The following is a 22,626-nucleotide window of genomic DNA, read 5'->3' as shown; positions in this document are numbered from 1 at the left end:
TTATTTCACCCCATTAGTTACAATGAGCTCGTTGAAGGAATGGGGCTTGTAGAACAGACAAGTTGAAATCTCTTAGTGTGTTAGGGTCATCAAGAGATGATGGGAAGGAAACTTGGCCAAGGACAGATAGGATCTTGAGTAGGAAATATAAGTAAAAGCATGCTGGTACCATTCCTCTCCAAGAGGAGAATTGGAGGATCGAGGTTTCTGACTTCCGAGAGCTAGTGGAGTCCAGAGCCTTCTTCAGGGCTGGGAAGGTAGAATTTCCTGGTCTAAAGTTTCTACTTTTTGTCCTTCCAGATGTGAATCCTGTCTCTCTGCAGTTGGACCTGGACAGGAGGTTCCAGCTTCAAGACATCATGATGGATTTTAAGGTGTGCTTCCTAAGGATGGCAGTGGATGGGAGAGGGGGACCCTGGGCCGTTTGGGCTTGGGCTTATAGGAAGCCCAGCGTCCTTGTCTCCCTAGGCTTAGGGTGATGGCATCATATGGTAGGTAGGCGCCACTTCCCTAGGCTGAGGTGACACTTACCCTGAATCTCTATCATGGTGACAACAGAGGCCCACTCCTGGGAGCACAGTGGCACCTCCAGGCTTCCTGTCCTGGCCATGCAGTGGATATATATCCACTTTCTCTCTGCATCCCCCATCCTCGACCCATCTAATTAATTCAGCTCTGCCAAGTACCAATTCCGCTTGGCCCAGTCAATTATTATACAGGTGTATATTCTTGATGTGTTTAATAATTTTGCTGATGAGATTGAGTTTAATAAATGGCCAATAAGTGGCCCATATCCATGAAAGATGTGCTCTTGGAACAGCCCTCTTGGTGGACAATCTACTCACTCACTGCTATTAGTTCCCAGAATACTTTTGGATTCTGCTTGTATACTAGCATCCTCAGATACTCCTTTTGGAGGGAACGTTTTTGTTCATTTGTCACGAGTCATTTTTTTTTTTTCCAGAGAAGATTTGATTTTATTCTTTCTACAGAAATAGTCAAATACTTAAAGATCAAGCTTGGTCAATAAGATTAGATCAGGAAGGGTGAAATCATTTTCAGAAGTTAGAATGAACCGTGAAAAAGATGCAATAGGATCTCATTTCTGACTTGACTCAGGAAGTTAACTTTGAGATCCTCTCCTCAAGAAAAGGTCAAAAGTATTTTGAGAAATGGCAGCATCATCTGAATAAATGCCCAGTCTCTAAAGGTGACAGCGTTGAAGGGCAACATTCATCTGGACGGATATTGTTAGTCACATTGCTTTTTCATTACTCACTCATCCCTTTGTCCATTCTTGCCACACACATATTGAACACTGGTTATATGTTAGGTTTGGTGCCAGGTGTTAGGGATAAAAAGATGAATAAAGCTAAATCATGGTTGTCATGCTGCTTCAGTGTATGTCAGGAAGACAAAGGACCGACAGTGAGATGATGTGTACTCTGATTAGGAAGAGGTGCTGGGGAGCACAGAGTGAGACATCCAATTTGATCTGTCTTCGGGGAGTAAGTCATAGCATGTACCCAGGAAAAGATGAATCTTTGCAGGCCACTGATAACCAGGTAAAGGGCAAAGTCCATTCTGGGCGAAAAAAACCCATAAAGTGCAAAGGCCTGGAGGCAAGAGGCAAGAAGGTATGTAACTGAGGAGGGGGCAAGGGAATGCACACAAGGTCTGGAAGGGAAAATATGTATAAGGTGGTGAGAAGTAAGGATGTGGAAGGCTACCACCTGGTGAGAGACGAGTTTGCAGACGTAAATGGGGAGGGAGGAAGTAGACTAAAGATTCATCCATTCTTCATTCAACAAATGACTAAGTGCCTCCTGTGTGTTAGGTGTTGGGGGTGCAACTGTGCACAAGACAGACAAGGAGGCCTATGGTTTACTGTAGTGGTTCTCAATTAGGGGATATTTGGAGATCTGGAGATGTTTTTGGTTGTCACAACTGTGGGTGTGACTATTACACATCTAGTGATGTCTAGTGAGTAGAGGTCAGGGATGCTGCTAACCATCCTGCAGTGATCAGGATGGTCCACACAAGGAATTATCCAACTCCAAATATGAACAGTGTAAAGGCTGGGAAACCTGGGCTCCTGGAGAGGAAGAAAACGCAGGCAGCCAACAAATAAATTATTAGAAATTGTGGTGATATTTATGAAGGAAACAAAGTAAATTCTGGAATGGGGTAGAGTGGGCAGGATGTGGGCAGAAGAATGCAAAGGTATGAAAAATCTTGTGGGGAAGTGACATTTAAGCTGAGAACAAAAATTGAGAAGGAACCCAGCAGGGGGAGGAACATTCCAGGCAGAAGAAACAACCCGAACAAAGGTCTCTGAGGAGGGAATGAACTTGGTATGACCCATGGCTTGAAGAGATGGAGGTGCACAGGGCATGAGATGAGGTGAGGAGACGGGACCCCTTCACCCTTGGTGAGGGGTTAGGATTTATTCAAGAGTAGCAGGCAGAGGACTTGAGTAGACATTTCTTCCAAGAAGATGTACAGATGGCCAGAAGGCAAATGAAAGGGTGCTCAACACCATTAATCATCAGAAAAATGCAAATCAAAACCACACTGATATATCACCTCACGCTTGTTAGAACAGCTAGTCTTAAAGGACAAGAAGTGCATGTTGGCGAAGATGTGGAGAAAAAGGACCCCTTATGCACTGTTGGTGGGAATGTAAATTAGTGCAGCCACCAATGAAAATAATATGGAGATTCCTCCAAAAACTACAGATAGAACTACCATATGATCCAGCAATTCCACCAGGGTCTATATGGGAAGGAAATGAAATCAACCTTCCGAGGAGATATCTGCACCCTTATGTTCACCACAACATTATTCTCAATAGGCGAGACATGGAAACAAGCCCAGTGTCCATCAGTAGACGAATGGACAGAGAAAATGTAATCTATAGCTATATATCTATACACAATGGGATATTCATCTATAAAAAAGAAGGAAATCTTGCCTTTTGTGACAACATAGGTGGGCTTTGAGGGCATTCTGCTAAGTGAAATAAGTCGGACAAAGAAAGACAAACACCATGTGGTCTCCCTGATACGTGGAATCCAAAAAAGCTGAATTCAAGCAAATAGAGTAGAATGGTGGTTGCCAGGGGTTCGGGGGTGGGGGAGATGGGGAGGTATTGGTCAAAGGATGCAAACTTCCAGCTGCAAGATGAGTAAGTTCTGGAAATCTGATATACGGCCTGGTAACTATACTTAACAACACTGTTATATACCTGAAAGTGGTTAAGAGTATAAATCTTAACTTTTATCACCACACACACAAGATGGTAATTATGTGAGGGGCTGGATGTGTTAATTATTGCAGTATTCATTTTGCAATTTGTGCATGCGTCAAAAATCATCCTGTTGGACACCTTAAACTTACATATATTAGAGGTCAATAGGATCTCAATAAGCCGGAAAAAAATAGTGGGAAGCTATTCTAGGGTTTTTGGCAGAGGAGTGACACAGTCCATTTTATGTTTTAAAAAGGACATCCTGTCTGTAGGTGGAGGGCCTAACCGAGGTGAGAGTGAACAAGGAAATCAGGTGGCGCCTACTTGGGAGATCAGGGGGCTGTGCGCTGCCGCAGGAGACAGGGCCTGATGTGGGTCTGTTTGGAGGAAACGGTCCAAGCTGGGAGCCGTCAGCACGAAGACCGCATTGAAAGCCACGAGAAGTGGGTGAAACCACCGAGGGTGGAAGGACACAACGTGTCATGCTGAGAGGCTTGCATTTCATCTCTAGCTAATGCACATCCACTGAGGGTCCTGGAGCAGGAGTGACATGGTCAAGTAGTCATCTAGAAAGACCTCTCCAGTGACGTGGGGAGAGAGGTTTGGAGGGCCCAGACAGCTGACTGTGGGAAGTACCATGGGAGAATGTTCTGGCCTGGCCACCTGCATGGTGTGCTGAACTAGGATCATAATCATGCCTTCTGGAATGTGGATCACCGTTCTCCTGCTTTCCACGGTCCCCCTGGGGAAAACCTGATGGGGCTTTCCAGTGTTGGCCAGGGTGTCTGCCGTCGGACCTGGATGCCCTGAAGCCCACTCGCTCCCTCTCGCCCGTTCTCCTTCCCTCACTGTGATTCTCAGGGACCACCAGTGCATCTTTAGGAGGCTTTTTGGTGATGATGTCTCTGCAGTGGCCCCTTCTCTTCACTCAGGCCCCCACCCTGTCTGTGCCTCTGCAGGGGCCCTTGCCCGCCGGGATGCTGATTGAGCGGTCCGCAGACTTCGGCAACACCTGGCAGGTGTACCAGTACCTGGCTGCTGACTGTGCCTCCGTCTTCCCCCGGGTCCGTCAGGGCCAGCCTCAGAGCTGGCAGGATGTTCGGTGCCAGTCCTTGCCCCAGAGGCCTAACGGGCATCTGGACGGGGGGAAGGTAGGTAGAGGGGGCTCGCAAAAATAGGCACGGGTTGGTGGGGGAGGGGAGGTCCCTGACATCACATTTGCTCACACGGTCACCCAGCCTCTGGAGAAGACGTCAGTGCACCTTGCTGTTTTTCCTGCTCCCTCCAATAATGACCTCTCTGGCCGCTTTCAGAATATTTGCTGTTTGTCCCCTTTGCTACTCAGGAGGAATATTTTAAAACCACATCTAGGGCCCTGCATAATCCAACCGTGCCCTCTTCCCCTCTTCCATAGCCACCGCTCCCAGCTCATTGGCACAGTCCCCACGGTGAAGAGGGTAAAATTGACTCTGCTTCAGTGCAAGGACTTTGAGATGGTTGTTAGATTCACGTGAGCAAAGTACACACATTTAATTTGATCTCTGGTTTCACCTTGGTAAAGTTTAACACCAGAATGAGCTTTCTCAGTTTAATCCCTCTGCCTCTCCCTTGGGGAAATTCAGGTAGAAGCTGTGGCTCTGTGTCACCAGAATTTAACCCTGAACTGGAACGGAGAAACTGCTTCTGGAAACGGCTCAGAACTTTCTCCCCAACTCGACTCCTCTCACCTGGGGTCAGATTCTTGCATTTCTTTCATGACTGCCTTTCCTCTCACCACCCAGCAGCTGCCGCTGGAGGGCTGCTGTGTTCTCTGTCCTTCCTTCTCTGGTTCAGGCTCCAGCAGCCTTCAGAGCTGTTCTCCTGGGCACCCAGTGCTCAGAGTGCTGCCCTCCATGTGGGCGGTGCCTTGTTCCTTCCCTGGAGCAAGTCCTCCTGGGTCACAGCAGACCCCATCTGCTTGTTAACCACACTCCGGAGACTCCAGATCCGAACACAGGGCTTTTTCCTGATTCGTGGAAGGTTGATATGAAAACTCTGGAATATACAGATGAATTCCCATACAATGAATAGGGTTTTTTGGTTTTTTTGTTTTTGTTTTGTCTTGTTTTGTTTTTTTAGACACACACACACACACACACACACACATGTGGATGAGCAGGGGAGGGGCAGAGGGTGGGAGAGAACCTTAAGAAGGCTCAACGATCAACGTGGAGCCCGATGCAGGGCTTGATCTCACAAACCTCAACATCATGACCTGAGGTGAAATCGAATCTGACGCTCAACCCAGGTGACCCTGAATGGTTTTTATTAAAGAGGAAAAGCATAGTTAAAATTGGGGTTGTCTAGAGTGTGGTTACCACATCCATGAATCCTTGGGCCCTGGACCTTCTCATTCATCCTAGGTGTTTGGAAAATTAATATTCCCTAAACCCTCATGTGCACATTATATATCTCACCATTATTTTTGACCCAAGGAAATCAGGAAATTCTTGGGATATCTGTATTTTTAAATGGAGAGGTGTGGTTGTCTACACACACACACACACACACACACACACACACACACACACATTTAGGGCCCAGTGACCATCTGGCTCCCTCAGTGCAGCTGGCAGCCCTCACATCCATGGTCTACTCAGGTTCGAGGTGAGAAGGGCCTCAGAGCAGTCTGATGGGGGTGCAACATTGGTGGAAAGGGGCGTTGGGGGCACCCCATTTACCTCTTCCACAGGCCTTCCCTTTCCGTCTCTCTGTAGGTTCAACTTAACATCATGGATTTAGCATCTGGGATTCCAGCAACTCAAAGTCAAAAAATTCAAGGTCAGTGTGGTAACTTCTCCCCACTGTGGGTGGGGAACAAAACTTGGAACTTGGGACTTGCCTTGGTTGGTTGGTTGGAACTTGGGACATAGAAATTGCCTGGTCTTTCCTATTTCTGTCAATATGGTTGGATTTAATACTCACCCTGCTTATTCCATCAGGCTCTGTGGTAGACTCAGGAGGCCTGGGTTGGAGTGCAGGGGTCTTTCCTGCTTGGGAGGGTTGAGGGCTGAGGAGGATGGCCCCTCATATAACCAACCTTATGGAGGCAGGGAAGACCAGATGGTGAGATCAGAATTTCTTTCCTTATCTGTCCTGCCCTAGGAGACTATTTGCCTCTAACTTCCTTTCTTCATTTTCCCTTCCCCAATCCCCTCCCTCTGTGTTGTTTTCCCCCTCTCAGAGCTGGGGGAAGTCACAAACTTGAGAATCAACTTCACCAGGCTGGCCCCTGTGCCCCAGAGAGGCTACCACGCCCCCAGCGCCTACTATGCAGTGTCCCAGTTGCGTCTACAGGGGAGCTGCTTCTGTCATGGCCACGCTGACCGCTGTGCCCCTAAGCCTGGAGCCTCTTCCAGCCCCTCTACCGCTGTGCAGGTGACAGCCCTGGGTGGGAAGGGCTGAGGGGAGAGAGCAAGACCAAAGGAGACTGAGGACATTCTTGGGGCACCTATAAAACAAGGAGGGCACTGAATTTAAAACTTGGGTATTTAACCTTTTAGCAACACTGAAAAAGAGTCTAATTATTATTTCAAAGATCAGAATTTTGTAGCACTTCTCGAAGCCAGCCTTATGGTTTGTAATGGTTTGTTTTTCAGTTACACATAAGCAAATCTGTGGGTCTTGCCTGGCACTTAAGGTGATGCTGCTTAATCCTGGCTACACGTTTTAACTTCCTGGGGAGCTAAAAAAAAAAAAAAGAAAGTGCCCAGACCTCCATCCTCAGATACTCCAAGTTTATTATCGGTTTTTAAAGCTCCCAGGTGATTCTCAGCACTGCCAGGGTGGAGAGCCACTGGTTTGGGGACTCTAGAGTCCCATCTAGTGGCGAGATATAGGGAAGGTGAGAGAGAACAGAGTCTAACGTGGATGCTAAGCGTACCCCAGATCATCTGACTAATGAGTCAGATGGATGCATCAGGGATGGGAGAGGGAAGCTCCAACTTCACCAGCAACCCTGGGGGGTTTGCTGTGAAACCACACACGGGAAGCATCCGTAGAGTGACAACTTTGCGCTCAGAAGCAGAAGAAGCTGTCATTTCTATTCTTTGGAGCTTCAGCTCTTCTATTAACATACGGGAGCTCATTTACCCTAGTGATGGAGGGGCACTAGGAAATCATGTAGAAGGGCCTAGAGGGAAATACAGGTGAAAAGAGCTCTGGCCAGCTGCATCCTTCCCACTTCTGGGCCAGCCTCTACCCAGGGCTGCAGAGTTGGCCAGAGGGACACCAGCTCCAGGAATGTGTCATCTATTAGGGCCTGGAGACAAATGAGCAGAACCCAGGCAGAACAGGATTGCTGATAGATGAGGAATACAATATGCTGTGGGATGTAGGGGCGGGATAGGGCACACCAGCCCCAGGGGCTCTCAACTCTGGCTGCACAGTGGAATCACCACTTTAAAAAGTACCAATGCCTGGGCCTTGTCCTTGAGATCTGGATCGAGTTGGGCCTGGCAATGGTAGTTCTAAAAAAGCTTCCCACGTGATTCTGGAGTTGCACCCAGGGTTGAGATCCACGGAATTAGGGGAACCAGGGAGGCCTGGTGAAGAAGGTGCCATTCTAGCTGGCAGGATCTTACTGGTGACCAGAGAAGGAAGAGAATTCCAAGCAGGAAGAAAAACATCAGTAAAGGCTAAGAGGTGGGGGAAAGCAGGGCTTGGACAGGACGCGGCTGGAGGTTCAGCTTGGCTGTGCTGTTCCAAGTGGGAAATAAAGATGAAGCAGACATGGTAGGAGTCTTTAATGCCAGGCTGAGGGTGTGGGGCTTAATTTGGAAGACAATGAGCACACAATAGCTATTCTATTTTTATATCTTAATAAGTCTGGTAACAATTCATCATAGCAGTCCCATTAGACAATCAGCCACAGGCAAAGATTGCCGGAATATAAGTCTGCAGAGGGCCCACAAGCTTCCAGAACCATAGTTTACCAGTAAGGGTGTCTGGGTACCTTCCAGGTGCTGCTTTGGACTGGGCATCACGGGCATGTTCAAGGGCAAAGAATGAGCTTTTTAAATACCTAGTTAGAATAGGAGGGCAGGTACATGCATCTGAGCATGTGCGCGCGCGCGCACACACACACACACACACACACACACACACACACACCAGCACACAAGCAGGCGGCTGAGAGTGTCACTGGAGCCGAGTGAAGTCTGGGGGAGGTGGGGTCTGAGCTGGACCCTGAGTGGTGGTGGGGGTGGGGTGGGTAGAGGGCAGGTCCATTTCTGGGACATCCCTCTGATGATTATTCCTGATGGCTGGTGGCCCCTTTTCCAGGTCCACGATATCTGTGTCTGTCAACACAACACCGCCGGCCCCAATTGTGAACGCTGTGCGCCCTTCTACAACAATCGGCCCTGGAGACCTGCAGATGACCAGGACCCCCATGAATGCCAACGTATGGTCCAGAACTCACCTCCTCCCCTGTAGTGACTGGCTGGGGTGCTGGCCCCTCTGGGCCTCAATGATCTCACCTGGGACACAGGGAGAATCTATTCTTTATTATTTAAGTTTAACCTTAATCGCACCCCTGCAACGTAAGCTCTCCTTGCTCTGTGCGGATAGAGAGAGTTTAGGTTGCACCTGCCCTCTGCCTCCCCAGACTTTTTCCTCAGCCAGGCCTGAAGGGACCAAGGCTGGTCCTTGTTTCTCATGCCACATGGCTTCATGGTAACCTCAGATCCTCTATCTTCTGTGTCCTCCACTGGTGGTGTCCTGTGTAGGACTTATCTGGTTCCCTGCTTCACAGGAGCCCCTGCAGTCAGGGCCTTTCTCTGCACAAGGGAGGGAAAGAAGGATCCCCAGCCCAGAGAGAGGCAGTGGCCCAGGAGGAGATCCGCAGTGGCAGTCGGGGTGGGGAGGTGGGGTTGGGGTGGACCATTCAAAGGTCTCTCTCTCTGGCCCAATGCAGACATTATTCTCAGGTGAGTCTCCACATTGGGAGTTAAGAGGCCTGAATTCTTACCCTGCTCTGCTTTCTTACTGGCCATATAACCTTAAATAAGTCACACAAGGCTCCTCGGGCCTCAGTTTCCCCATTTTCTGAACCTGAACGTCTTGCAGAGTTGCAAGAGACGCTAGTGCATTAGCGTGGCATATGCTTTGTGGATGGTGGTGGTGCTGGCCTACGGTCAGCCCTGGGAATGTCCTTTTGCAGCGTGTGACTGCAACGGGCACTCTGAGACCTGTCACTTCGACCCAGCTGTGTTCGCCGCTAGCCAGGGGGCGCACGGAGGTGTGTGTGACGACTGCCGGGACCACACCGAGGGCAAGAACTGTGAGCGGTGTCAGCTGCACTATTTCCGCAACCGGCGTCCTGGAGCTCCCATTCAAGAGACCTGTATCCGTGAGTAGGGGCTCTGGGGACCTAGCGTATCATCTGCCTGTTACTCCCCATCCTCTCTGGGTACGACGGAGCACGTGTCCCTGGGGACACACAAGCCCTCAGGAAGCGTGAAGATTCGTTGTTTGCCAGAACTTGTGGGGAGTTGTTTTAACTTAGCTGGGCACGTCTAAGCAAATCAGTTTGCCTCTCTGGACCATCAATCCATCGGTCAATCAATCGTTATGTAGCCCTGATTTATTTTAATTAAAAAAATTGTTTAATGTTCATTTATTTTTGAGAGAGAGGGACAGAGCGTGAACAGGGGAGGGGCAGAGAGAGGGAGACACAGAATGTGAAGCAGCTCTAGGCTCCGAGCTGTCAGTACACGGCTCGATGCAGGGCTCGAACTCACAAACGGCGAGATCATGACCTGAGTGGAAATCAGATGCTTAACCAACTGAGCCACCCAGGCGCCCCTATGTAGCCCTTATTTTGGACACAGGAGGGACAAAAGTAAATATAAGATATAGTTCCTGCTGTCGAGAAACACACACACTGTTTGGCAATGTGAATCATACCTGGAAAAGGCAGAATAAGTACTTCGTCCATATACATGCTATTGCCTTTACCATGTTGTATCGCGGTTTGCTCCGTATTTTTCCATGTCCCCCAATATCGAGAACTCCTCCGTGGCAAAGGTTGTGTCTCATATCCTTGGGCCCTCGTGCAATGACAGGCACATGGCTGGTGCTGAGCAAATGTTTGGTGAATGAACGTATGCGCCAAACTCCCAGGAGTGACTTAGCACGTTCACAGGGGCCAGTGAGTTTGTACACGAGAGAGAGCAAAATGGACTGAAGCAATCTGAATCAGGCGGGGTTAATCACCAGACTTTTTAGACGAAGGAAGAATCTGCATGCTGAAAGGCTTGCCGAGAGGTCTAGGTGTGGGAGTTGAAGAAAGCTAGTTCACTTCCTGTTGATATTATTTATGGAAAGAGTTGACTTCTGTTTCCTGCAGTTGCTTGCTGTGTGGCCTTGAGTAACCTCAGGGTTATCCTGAGGATTTCATAAGGCAACATGCATGCGTGCACAGCTCAGCGCTTGGCATATAGTAGTCGTTCGGCAAACAACGACAACAAAAACTTCTATAGTACTTAACGTGCGCCAAGCGCTGTCTACCCGCTTTTCATTTACTCAGTTGTTTCTCACAGGAAACCCATGAGCCTTGTATAATTATCCCCATTTTACAGATGAGGAAACTGAGGCACAGGGGGCTCAAGTAACTTGACTAAGGTTGTAAGGTTGTAAGCCAGTACGTGCTGGAATAAAGGTTTGAACCAGGCAGTCTGGCTTCTACAGTCTGCTCTGAACTTTCTGCTTTTCTTCTTTCTTCTTGCTGTGGTGGCTGCTTCTGTCTCTCAGCCTGCGAGTGTGATCCCGATGGGGCAGTGCCGGGCGTTCCCTGTGACCCAGTGACTGGGCAGTGCGTGTGCAAGGAGCATGTGCAGGGGGAGCGCTGTGACCTGTGCAAGCCGGGATTTACAGGACTCACCTATGCTAACCCACAGGGTTGCCACCGTGAGTAGGGGGACCCAGTCTGGGATATCATGGGGAAGATTGCACCGGCCACTAGAGTCGTGATTTGCCTCTCTGTGGTGTGTGCCGGATGCTGTGCCATGGGCCTCCAGCAGGTGGCAGCACAGGCCCAGGTTAGAAGGTGGGACGGAGTAGGCCACCCGGAGGGAGTTGGAGGGTGGGTGGCCAAGCTGCCTGGTGCCAGGGAGGAAAGTGCAGTGGCCTCGTGAGTCAGGCAGGCAGGTTCTCTGGAAAGAACGACCCTGCCTGGTTCTTTTCCCGGGTTGGGTTCTCTCCCTGATGTGTGTCCCCTAGGGGTGCATTTTGGTTGTCTTGTGAGCTCAGTTCCCCTCCCTCCTGCAGGCTGTGACTGCAACATCCTGGGGTCTCGCAGGGACATGCCGTGTGATGAGGAGAGCGGGCACTGCCTGTGTCTGCCCCACGTGGTGGGCCCCAAATGTGACCAGTGCGCTCCCTACCACTGGAAGCTGGCCAGCGGTCGGGGCTGTGAGCCGTGTGCCTGTGACCCTCACAACTCCCTCAGCCCCCAGTGCAACCAGGTACGAGGAGGAAAGGGGTCTCGCCCACCAGCCTCTGTCTCCCCCCAGCGCTGCCCTTCTGGTCTTTCCGAAGTCAGACTGGTCTGGTTCTGTCCCTATCCTCTCTCCCTCTGTGACTCTGAGGCTTCTGCAATGCCAGATTCGTCACACCTTCTGCAGGGCCGTTCGGGGGCCTTGCCTTCAGAGCTTGTCTTTGAATGGGAGCCATTGTTTTGGGGGGCACACTCGCTCTGTAGGCAGTCCCGGGCTCTGTGTGCTGACCAGGGATCTGGCACACGGCCCCCCATTCCAGGGCAAGGCCAGGCCTGTGAGGGAGGTCCCCTCACAATGCTCTCCCTCACAGTTCACAGGGCAGTGCCCCTGTCGAGAAGGGTTCGGTGGCCTGACCTGCGACGCTGCAGCCCTCCGCCAGTGTCCTGACCGGACCTATGGAGACACAGGCACAGGATGCCGTGGTGGGTGCTTCCTGAGAGGGGCGATGCTGAGGCAACGGGGGGAGGGGGGGGTGCGCTTGGGCGGGCTCCTGGTGAAGGGCCGGTGGGTGGGTCTGTGGTAGGGGAGGACATCTCATACTGGACAGGTGGTGTGGGTCCTGGCAGCTCTGTGAGAGCACAGGTTCCCCACAACTGCTCCAGCCGGCCAGCCCACTTAGCGTCCCAACCCCAGGGCCGGCTGACTTCAGGCCGCCCCCCTGTCTCCACGACAGGAGGGTTGCTTTGCCCCCCACTTCCCAGAGAAAGCATTTCCCAGAAGCCCTCTCCGGGGCAGGGGCAGGAAGGGGAGGGGTTCCCTCCTAGATGGAGAAAGTGAGTCTTGAGGGAAAGGTCTAAATTTCCCTAGAGTCAGTTTGACAAGCAGCCACAAGAGCATGGGACTTGGAGCGCCCAGACCCAACTCTGGTCTCAGCGTGGCCTCTGTCCTGCCGAGTGACTTGGTGTGGGTGGTTTCCGGCAAGGCCTCAGTTTCCTGAGGGCACGTTGTACTTAACAGCTCTGTGCCTTGTTGCTTCATCTCTACAAATGGGAAAATAAGGGAGGTTAACTCTATCACAGAGTGGCTGCGAAGTTAAAGCGAGTTCATGTGTGAGTGGGTGAGTGTCTGACTTAGAGCTGTGCCTGGCGCACAGTAGGTGCTAAATTAAGGGCTTGCTTTCGTTGCTTGCATTGCCCTGATTTTGTTCTGGCCTTGGCAGTCTATTATTCTAAGCCACGTAGACAGGCCCTGAAGAGAGGCCTCCGCTTCAGGCTCTCCCCACAAGGTGCCTTTATCTTCCTGACCCCCCGACCTTGACCATCATTTTTTCCCCGCCTTAGCCTGTGACTGTGACTTCCGGGGAACAGAGGGCCCAGGCTGTGACAAGGCCTCGGGCCGCTGCCTCTGCCGCCCCGGCTTGACCGGACCCCGCTGTGACCAATGCCAACGAGGTTACTGTGACCGCTATCCAGTGTGTGTGGCCTGCCACCCTTGCTTCCAGAGCTACGATGCTGACCTCCGGGGGCAGGCCTTGCGCCTCAGCGGCCTGCGCAATGCCACTGCCAGCCTGTGGCCAGGGCTGGGTCTGGAGGATCCTGGCCTGACTGCCCGGATCATGGGTGCAAAGAGCAAGATGGAGCAGATCCAAGCAATTCTCGCCAGTGCCTCGGTCACCGAGCAGGAGGTGTCCCAGGTGGCCAATGCCATTTTCTCCATCAGGTAATTTCCCTTTCCCTGCCGAACACTTGGAGGAATTACATCACACGGGTTCACATAAGTGGCACACACTGGTCCTTCTTTCCACTGGTACAGCCCTTTACAGTTTACAGAGCATTTTCACATATGCTCTTTTTTTGAACTATTGCAACACTCCTATGAGGTTGGGGTGGTGGGTGTTATTACTTGCATTTTGCAGATGGGGGAACAGGCACAGATAGGGGATGTGACAGAGTCACGTGGCCACTGAGGGGCAGAGCTGGGACTCAGAGTGCAGGCAAGAGCCCCAGGGCTCTTTCAAGTGCCCGGTGCTGCCTGTGGGAGAGAGTCAGCTCTGGATTAGTCACCCTGGTGCAGGGCATTGGAGAGGCAGGGGCTCTAAAAATAACTTGTATTTGCCTTTGGAATGGGAGCGGTCCCACCCACACCTCCTTCCTACCAGCAGGGGTGTCTTCTTGTAAGGTTCGGTTCTGGAAGTTTCTATAATTAGTTTGCATTCCCCAAGCACTAGTTGACTTTCTCGGTGCCTAGAGCCATCCAGGTGTGTGATTGACCTAAGTCTCAAAATTCAGTAGTGAGTCCATAGGTATTTGGTAGACTGGAAATACCTAATTGGTATTTAGGTATGGAAGGGTGTCCTGTGGAAAGATGTTCTATGCCAGAGCAAAGCCCGTAGGTGAAGGATGCAAAGCTTGCGGGGGGGGGGGGGGGCAGTTTGTGGTTGGTAGACCAGCCAAGGAGATGGAGAGAGAGGAATCTCTGAAAACTCAATGGTTGTGCGCCAGGGCTGATGGATCCTGACCCCCTTTGGGTGGAGATGACCAGTGGGTCGCGGCTATTGGTGCTCATGGGAGGCATGGGCTGCAGAGAAGAGACTTGGGAGCCCAGCAAGCAGGCAATACAGGTGGTACAGGCGGTGGCTGAAGACAGCCTGCAGCGAGCTGAGGAGAAACGGGTTAGGGTGATGCTCCACGTGGAAGCCTGCTATGGAGGTGGCGCAGGCTCAGGAAGGTTGAGACACACAGGTCAGGGAAGGAGAGGTTCCTGCGATCTGCCTGCCGAGGGACGGTGCCGGGGGGCAGGTTGTGCTGGCTCTCCTCAGCCTGCGGGGTCTGCATTCTGTTGCCTTTTTCCTGACTCAGAGAGGTTTCTCCGAGGGGCTGGCCGGGTTCTGGGGAGGCAGCCTCCTTCCCATATCTTAGCCGAAGCTCTTCTCCCATCTCAGGCGGACTCTCCAGGGCCTGCAGCCTGATCTGGCCCTAGAGGAGGAGACCTTGTCCCTCCCGGGAGACCTGGAGAATCTGGACAGAAGCTTCAATCGCCTGCTCATTATATATCAGAGCAAGAAGGAACAGTTTGAAAGGATAAGCAGTACGGATCCTTTAGGTATGCGTGGCCACGCCACACCGCACCTGGGCTCCGCTCTTGCTTGCCCTCCGTCTCTGGGCCTCCAAGACCAGCGGCGGCTCAGTTCTCCCCTCGTCTTCCCACAGGGGCCTTCCGGGTGCTGACTGCAGCCTACCAGCGGTCCTCCCAGGCTGCTCAGCAGGTCTCCGATGGCTCCCACCTGCTCCTCCAGCTCAGGGACAGCCGGAGAGAGGCAGAGAGGCTGGAGGGGCAGGTGGGAGGAGGAACGGGAGCCGGAGGTCCCCAGCTCGCGGCCCTGAGCCTGGGGATGGCTTCCTTGCCTGATCTGATGCCCACCATCAACAAGGTGACTCATGGCATGGAGCCCCACTTCTTGGATCTCCCTGCTCCAGCCTGTCGCACGCCAACTGCTGCCATACTTTTCCTACGAGGGCAGTGTGACCCTACCCTACTCCCCCGCCCATCCCAATCTTTGGCCCCTCACGCTGTGCTCAGTGGTTGCCAAGGAAACAAGTTTCTGGTGCCTGGTTGCCATGGAGATGTCTGGCGGTTTGTTTCTTGGGTGTGGGACAGGAGTGGTTGTTGAAGAGCCTTGGGTACCCTCTTTGACGTCTCCTTCTCTCCACAGCTCTGTGGGGGCTCCAGGCAGACGGCCTGTACCCCAGGAGCGTGCCCCGGAGAGCTGTGTCCCCGAGACAACGGCACGGCATGTGGCTCTCACTGCAGAGGCGCCCTCCCCAAAGCGGGTGGGGCCTTCCGGACTGCGGGCCAGGTGGCCAGGCAGCTGCAGGGTTTCAACACCCAGCTCCAGCAGACCAGGCAGATGGTGGGTGCAGCCAAGGTGGGGTGGGCACACGTAGAGAAAGGCTAAGGGGATGGAATCCCTGGGGCAGGTCAGTTTTTATTTCACAGCCAGGAGACAAAAGCCCAGGGATGCTAGGTGACTTGTCTGAGGCCCCACAGCAAGAGAGAGGTAGAGTTTGGGGCCAATGTTCTGAGGGTTTTGTTTTGTTGTGTTGTGTTTTCTACCTGACCCTACATCATTTTTTCCAGAGCCAAACCAGGTTAGCAACAAACGTTTCCCTGGTAGATCTAGGGTAGCGGGTGTCCACAGAATCCCTGAGGGCTGCTTCGAAGCTCTCCTGGGGCCTTGATCGCTGCTGACCCATAGCGTGTGTTGGCAGATCAGGGCAGCAGAGGAGGCCGCCTCGAAGGTGCAGTCAGACGCTCAGCGCCTGGAGACCCAGGTGAGCGCCAGCCGCTCCCAGATGGAGGAAGATGTCAGACGCACACGGCGCCTCATCCAGCAGGTCCGAGACTTCCTGTCAGGTGAGCCTGGCCCTTTCTCTCCTTCGGCCTGAGAGGGGCCTAGACCCTCCATTCCCTGTCCCTGACGCAGCAGCTGGCTGCCTCCTTCCCTGGCCTCCAGGCCACCTGGGCCAGGTGCCCACCACTCACCTGGATGGCTGCCACAGCCCTTCACTTATTCTCCCTCCCCCACCCCTGCTCCCTTACAGTTCACTCTCAACAGAACAACCTAAAACATCTTTGAAAAAATGCTTCAAATCCCTCACTGGCTTCCCCTCATTCTTGGAGTTACTGTGGCCTCTGCTCACCTCCCGGGTGTGGGCGTGTCTTCACTGCTTTGCTCACTGCCCATCCTTGAACAGGCTGGCTCTTATCCACCTCAGAGACTTATACTTGCTCTTTCTCTGCCTGGAATGCTCTTTCCAAGGCTGCTGATTCTATTCCTTATGGTCTCAATTTAAATATCATCTCCCTAGAGGCGCTTTCCTGACCACCCCATCTGGTACCCACTCCCAATCCTCCCAACCCCCACCACCGCTCCCAGCATCTGACCTTCATTGCTTTGCTCTGAGCCTGTGGTTGTTGAATTCATTCGTCTCGGGGTGCACTGTCTGTCTGTCCACTAGACTCTAAACTGCAGGAGGGCAGGGATGGCTGCCTGTCTTATTCACTGTGTCACTGGCGCCCCGCATGAGGCCAGACACAGAAAAGCACCCGGTGTTGGTTGAATGACTAAATGAACCAGATCCCCTCTGTTGGTGCCCCGGGAGTGGAAAGATTCCTGGATAGCACTGTGACTTTGAGCAGGTTGCTTCTCTCTTTGCCTCACCTTTCACTTCTGCGAGCTGGGATGGTAGTATTTCACGTTGATTCTGGGGATCTAGTAACTGATGTAAAGTGTGCTTTGAAAAATTAAAGTTGCCTCAGGAATATGAGTTGATATTATTAGATTTCTGTTCCCTGCCAGGGAATTTGCTTGGCTGGGAGCCCAGTTAATATGAGCTGAGGGCTTGGTGTTACAACAGGCCTCTTCGTGCTACTCTTGCAATGCCTTTGCTCCAAACAGGCAGGTTGGAGAGAAGCAGGGAGGATCTGTTGGGAGCCATGGCTTGCCTGAGGCCAGGCTAGAGTCAGACTCCCAGGGAACCCCAGAATGGGAGAGAGTGGTTGTAGGGAAATGGTGCTCAAGAAACATGGACAGGGGTGCCTTGGTGGCTCAGTGAGTAACTAGCCTCCGACTTTAGCTCAGGTCGTGATCTCATAGTTCATGAGTTTGAGCCCCTGGCTCTCTGCTCTCAGCACAGAACCTGCTTCAGATCCTCTGTCTCCCTCTCTTTCTGCCCCTCCCCTGCTCACACTCTCTTTCTCTCTCTCAAAAATAAATAAACATTAAAAAAAAAAAGAAACCTGGACAAAGGAGCAGGCCAAAATTTGGAGTTCAGACTCATAGATAAGATCTTCCCCCAAGCCAAGCCCAGTGAAGGCTGAATTGTGTCAGCCCTGGCTAGGGGGTAGGAGGTGAGTAGGAAGTCTCTCTTTGGTGTGCAGCCTGGGCTCACATGAACAGGCAGGGAGTCACTGGGCTGAGGGGACCCTTTTGTTTTCTATGTTATACGTGTGCCTCAGGTCAAGTCCTTTGACAGGATCAGGGGCAAGGAGAAGGCACAGGGTGTGGGAAAGCCTGCACCTGTGAAGGGCCCAGGACAGTTCTCATAGTGCCCATGGGAATGGGTTTTGGCCTCTAGAGCACTGTGTAGGAGGTGCAGGTACCAGTGGCTGTTGTGCATAGGGTCGGTGCGTGGGGTGTGTGGAAGGCCCCTGGAGGAAGGAGGACCCGTGGTCTTTCCCAGGTTTTCAAATGGAATTAACAAAAATAGCTCCAGCTTACTGAGTTCTTACTAAGTGCCTGGTACTGGTCTAAGTGCCTCATAGGTATTACGTTATTTAATTGTGACTGCCTACCACTTTGTAGCAGGGGACTCCAGGCACAGGGAGGTTAAGTAACCTGCCTAAGAGCATCCAGCTTGGAGGGAATGTGGGTGGGATTCTTCTCATTCTGTTGTCCACACTGTAGGTTGCTTGCTGTACTGTTAAACACACACACACACACACACACACATACACACAGAGTTTTGTTAATGTTTTTCTTCCTGGATTGCTCCCCTGTCCCACCTCTCTTGACCTGTCTCATTCCTACTCCCCCTATAAGAATCCGTTAGATGGCCCATTCTCCAGGAGCCCCCCTGACCACCCCCTCACCGGACCCATCAGATGGGGTTAGGCGCTCCTCCAGTGGCTGTCTGAGCTCCCTGTGCTCAACCTCATCACTCAGGCTGGCCTTCCTTGTTATGTGTTTGTCTGTCCCACTAGGCTTTGAGCTCTGTAAGGATAGGGACTGAGTCTGATTTGATTTGCAGTCTCAGTCGCCCACATTCTGGCCCCAAGCCCCAGGACAAAGCATCTGGGTGGGCAGGTGCCCCCTCTCCTACCACGTCTGTACCTGGAATGTGTAAAAGTGAAAGGGAGACATAGGGAGGAGATAGTACTTCTACTTCTGACCTTATTCTCTGACTCAGAGTTGGTTGTAAGACCCTTGCTGATTGAGTGTTTCATTTCGTCCCTTCGGGTTGAGGATCCTTATTTCCATTTCACAGATCTGGAAACTGAGCTTAGAGAAGCCATGTGACTTGTCCCAGTTTGCTTGAATAGTAAAGGAGAGGCCTGGGTCTGGAGGGCCTTTAGTCATTCATTCACTCTGCAAACACCAAGTGCCTCCAGCGGCCAGGCACCACGGCAGGGGCCAGGGATACAGATGATGCCCAGGCACCGCCATCGTGGAGCTTCTAGTGGGGTAACAGACAGAAAACCAGAGACATGAGTTAAGGGTTCGGCATGTGGGAGGCAATAGATGCTAGGGAGAAAGATAAAGCAGAGAAGGAGGATAAGGGGCATTGGCACAGGTGAAGGTTGCAACTCTCGATCGGATGGCCAGGGGCGGCCTCCCCGGGAAGGTGACATTTGAGCAAAGACCTGGCAATCTTTCTCTGCCTTTGCAAAAATGAGCACTCTGGCCTGAGGAGGGGCACGTGGAAGGGGTCTCACTGCCAAGGAAGCAGTCAGTTCCAGTTGCTGGCCGCTCTCCCCAGTCTAGGGCTGATTATGTTTGTGCTCCAGGCATTGTGCAGTACCAGCTGGCTGGCACCACCTCCTTCTCTCCAGCCTGCAGCTTCCTGTGGCACCAGACACGGAGTTGCCACAGCTGTGTCCACAATCATCCTCCTGCAGCGTTCCCGGAAACCGAGAATGGGCACCTGAGTGCGCCTGAGAGGGCGCAGCAGCTCCGCGGGCGGCCGGGGCCGAGATGTCACCGTGGCACTTCCCATGGCGCTGCTCGGCCTGGAGAAGCCTCTCATTTTGGGGGGCTAGACTCCCCCGGTCTGATGGACAGCTTGTCTTCCAGACCCTGACACTGATGCAGCCACCATCCAGGAGGTCAGCGAGGCCGTGCTGGCCCTGTGGCTGCCCACAGACTCCGCCACCGTCCTGCGGAAGATGAATGAGATCCAGGCCATCGCAGCCAGGCTACCCAATGTGGACCTGGTGCTGTCCCAGACCAAGAAGGACATTGCTCGGGCTCGCAGGCTCCAGGCTGAGGCTGAGCAGGCCAGGTATGGCCCTGGGCCCCGAGCTTCTCCCTGCCCAGGGTTGGCCTGCTGCTTTGCTCCCCAACTCCTTTGGTTGCGGGAAGAGGGAAGAGAATCTGTACACGTCAGAGGGGTGCAGAGGGCTGGGGGACAGGAGGGGTGCTTGCTGTGGTGGGGGGGATGGTGAGGTGATAAACAGCATCCACGGGAAACTTTACTCGCGTGACCCTGTCTTCCACATTGGAAACTGTGCCCGAAGGGTATCTCAGACATAACACCCACATTGATACCACGTCTGCTTGGCGGGGCCTTGGGATGGAAAAGCTACTGAATTAATCTTCCCCGATTAGTCTGGGCTGGGAAGGATGTTCTCTTGAACTGCTGCACGAGTTGAGCCACACATCTATTCATTCACTGTTGCTCACTCCTTCTCTCTCCGCTCTCCTCCGCTCCTCGGTCCCCAGGAGCCGAGCCCACGTGGTGGAGGGCCAGGTGGAGGATGTGGTGGGGAACCTGCGTCAGGGCACAGTGGCACTGCAGGAGGCTCAGGACACCATGCAAGGCACCAGCCGCTCCCTTCGGCTTATCCAGGAAAGGGTTGCTGAGGTGACGTCTGGGCCCAGCTTTGAGCCCTTGGTTTTCTGGTCCTGTGGCTGGGTGCAGATGGCCAGGGGTGGGCTCTGGGCTGCAGTGGGGGCGGGGGGCAGCTGAGCTGGAGAGGGAGGGGCCCTGGATGTCAGGGGGCAAATAGAGGATCGGCGGGAGGACAACAGCGGTATCCTGGTTGGAGAGAGTTTTCGCTGCCCGATGAGTTGGGCAGGGGGAGGACGAGGCCCCCGCTTGTGAGACCCACCACAACCCAGGTGTCCCTTTCCCCACAAAGGTTCAGCAGGTGCTGGGACCAGCGGAAAGACTGGTGGCCGGCATGACGGAGCAGCTGGGTGACTTCCGAGCACGGATGGAGGCGCTCCGCCTGCAGGCTAGGCAGCAGCGGGCACAGGCAGCTCAGGCCCAGCAGCTCGCGGAAGGCGCTGAACAGCAGGCGCTGAGCGCCCAGGAGGTACGAGCTGACAGACTTCATCCTAGGCAGCACAGCCAGGGTGAGGGTCCTGAGCAGGAGAGGACTCTGTACACTTTGTGAGACCCTGGGCTCGAAAGCAATTCCAACATGTTATTCTAGAATCGTCAGAAAGGGCTTCGGGACTCTACCTCGGGCCACCTCTGGGGAGCTGGTCAGGGGTGTTGTGAATGATCTATCCAATCCCTCCCCATTTACAGATGGACAGGTAACTTTGTCCGGGCCCAAAGCTCACCTACAAAGCAGGTCTGTTGGTACCCAGTCCAGAACTTGTCCCCTTTGTGGCTACCCACCCCAGAGAGGCAGTTTTGACTTAGCCTAACCTGGGTCCCACCATTGTTGGAATTATGTCAGAGAGGTGATCGGAGAGCCTCTGGTCTGGGTCTCCAGCATACCAGGAACTTTGGCTCTCATGGTCCCAGTATAGTGGCAGGCAGCCAAATATGCTGCTACGGGACAACTAAGTGCCTGGCACCGTGCGGGAAGTTAGGCAGGAAATGACAGGAGCTCAGGTGGAGGGAGGGAAATACAGAAGGAATTTAAGGTATAGTTTGTGGCCTAGGGATTTTCCTGGGCAAAAGCAACCCTCTGGGGAGTATCAGGAGGCACCTCGTGCCCGTGTGTTGATCTGGATGTTATCGAGTGCTTTAGCCAAAGGTCTTTAGAACTTTGGGTGGCGGTGATGGTGACACTGAGATTGTTCCACGTTTTTCAGGGATTTGAGAGAGTAAAGCAAAAATATGCCGAATTGAAGGACCAGTTGGGTCGTAGCCCTATGCTGGGGGAGCAGGGAAGCCGGATCCTGAGCGTCAAGACAGAGGCAGAGGAGCTGTTTGGGGAGACCATGGAGATGATGGACAGGATGAAAGGTGAGGGTTCCGTCCCGGGGCTCGGACTCCTGGGCATCCCAGGAGACTGGTCCCAACCCCAGGTCTCTGAGGCCCACCCTTGTCAGAGCGAGCAGTGCTAAGGGAGTGAGACCAGAAGGGAGTCCTGAGCACCTAGGAATATGAGGCACAGTGATGGGGCTGCGGGGAATGCAGAGATGCTCACAAGACCTGTCCTGCCCTCCAGATGTGGGTCATGCGTCTACCAACCGGAAAAGGCCAGGTGGTAGCAATGGAACAAGTATTTACCTGTCTGTAGGAGTTTGCTTTTTTTTTTTTTAATTTTTTTTAACATTTATACATTTTTGAGAGACAGAGCATGAGTGGGGGAAGGGCGGAGAGAGAGGGAGACACAGAATCCGAAACAGGCTCCGGCTCCGAGCTGTCCACGCAGAGCCCGATGCGGGGCTCAAACACAAACCTTTATTTATTTATTTATTTTTTGAATTTGTTTTTTAACATTTATTTATTTTTGAGACAGAGAGAGACAGAGCATGAATGGGGGGGGGGGTCAGAGAGAAAGAGGGAGACACAGAATCCGAAACAGGCTCCAGGTTCTGAGCGGTCAGCACAGAGCCCGATGCAGGGCTTGAACTCACGGACCGGACCGCGAGATCGTGACCTGAGCTGAGGTCAGACGCTCAACAGACTGAGCCACCCAGGCGCTCCAACCCACAAACCTTTAAATTATGAACTGAGCCTAAGTCGGATGCTTAACCTACTGAGCCACCCGGGCACCTCAGGAATTTACTTTTAATTGCGGGATTTGGGGGAAGATCATGCATAGGGGCCTTCTGGGGGAGGGGACCAGGGCACATAATAGCAGCTGCTAAAATTTCAATACTTGATCAACCCAAAGGTCCATATGGGTGCCCACTGACCGACTGGCATCCCA

The 22,626-nt window shown here is 52.7% G+C and overlaps 1 protein-coding gene across 1 annotated transcript in view; it reads left to right on the top strand.

Moving 5' to 3' along the window:
• The window catches only part of LAMB3 (laminin subunit beta 3), a 37,872-nt gene that overhangs the window by 13,779 nt on the left and 1,467 nt on the right, over window positions 1-22,626 (top strand). The window contains exons 5-22 of the mRNA XM_053909124.1: window positions 301-374; window positions 4,210-4,401; window positions 6,007-6,070; window positions 6,474-6,667; window positions 8,573-8,693; window positions 9,453-9,641; window positions 11,045-11,200; window positions 11,561-11,757; window positions 12,101-12,212; window positions 13,071-13,449; window positions 14,672-14,832; window positions 14,940-15,160; window positions 15,443-15,640; window positions 15,999-16,143; window positions 19,583-19,790; window positions 20,231-20,372; window positions 20,650-20,826; window positions 21,560-21,713. Coding sequence (XP_053765099.1) covers window positions 301-374; window positions 4,210-4,401; window positions 6,007-6,070; window positions 6,474-6,667; window positions 8,573-8,693; window positions 9,453-9,641; window positions 11,045-11,200; window positions 11,561-11,757; window positions 12,101-12,212; window positions 13,071-13,449; window positions 14,672-14,832; window positions 14,940-15,160; window positions 15,443-15,640; window positions 15,999-16,143; window positions 19,583-19,790; window positions 20,231-20,372; window positions 20,650-20,826; window positions 21,560-21,713 — 3,084 coding nt within the window. The remainder of the gene's footprint in view (window positions 1-300; window positions 375-4,209; window positions 4,402-6,006; window positions 6,071-6,473; window positions 6,668-8,572; window positions 8,694-9,452; window positions 9,642-11,044; window positions 11,201-11,560; window positions 11,758-12,100; window positions 12,213-13,070; window positions 13,450-14,671; window positions 14,833-14,939; window positions 15,161-15,442; window positions 15,641-15,998; window positions 16,144-19,582; window positions 19,791-20,230; window positions 20,373-20,649; window positions 20,827-21,559; window positions 21,714-22,626) is intronic.

This window comes from Panthera pardus, unplaced genomic scaffold (genome assembly GCF_024362965.1).
Source record: "Panthera pardus isolate Hobbes unplaced genomic scaffold, ASM2436296v1 HiC_scaffold_21, whole genome shotgun sequence".
Taxonomy (NCBI): domain Eukaryota; kingdom Metazoa; phylum Chordata; class Mammalia; order Carnivora; family Felidae; genus Panthera; species Panthera pardus.
The sequence above is the reverse complement of the archived record's forward strand: the minus strand, read 5'-3'. Positions and strand labels throughout refer to the sequence as shown.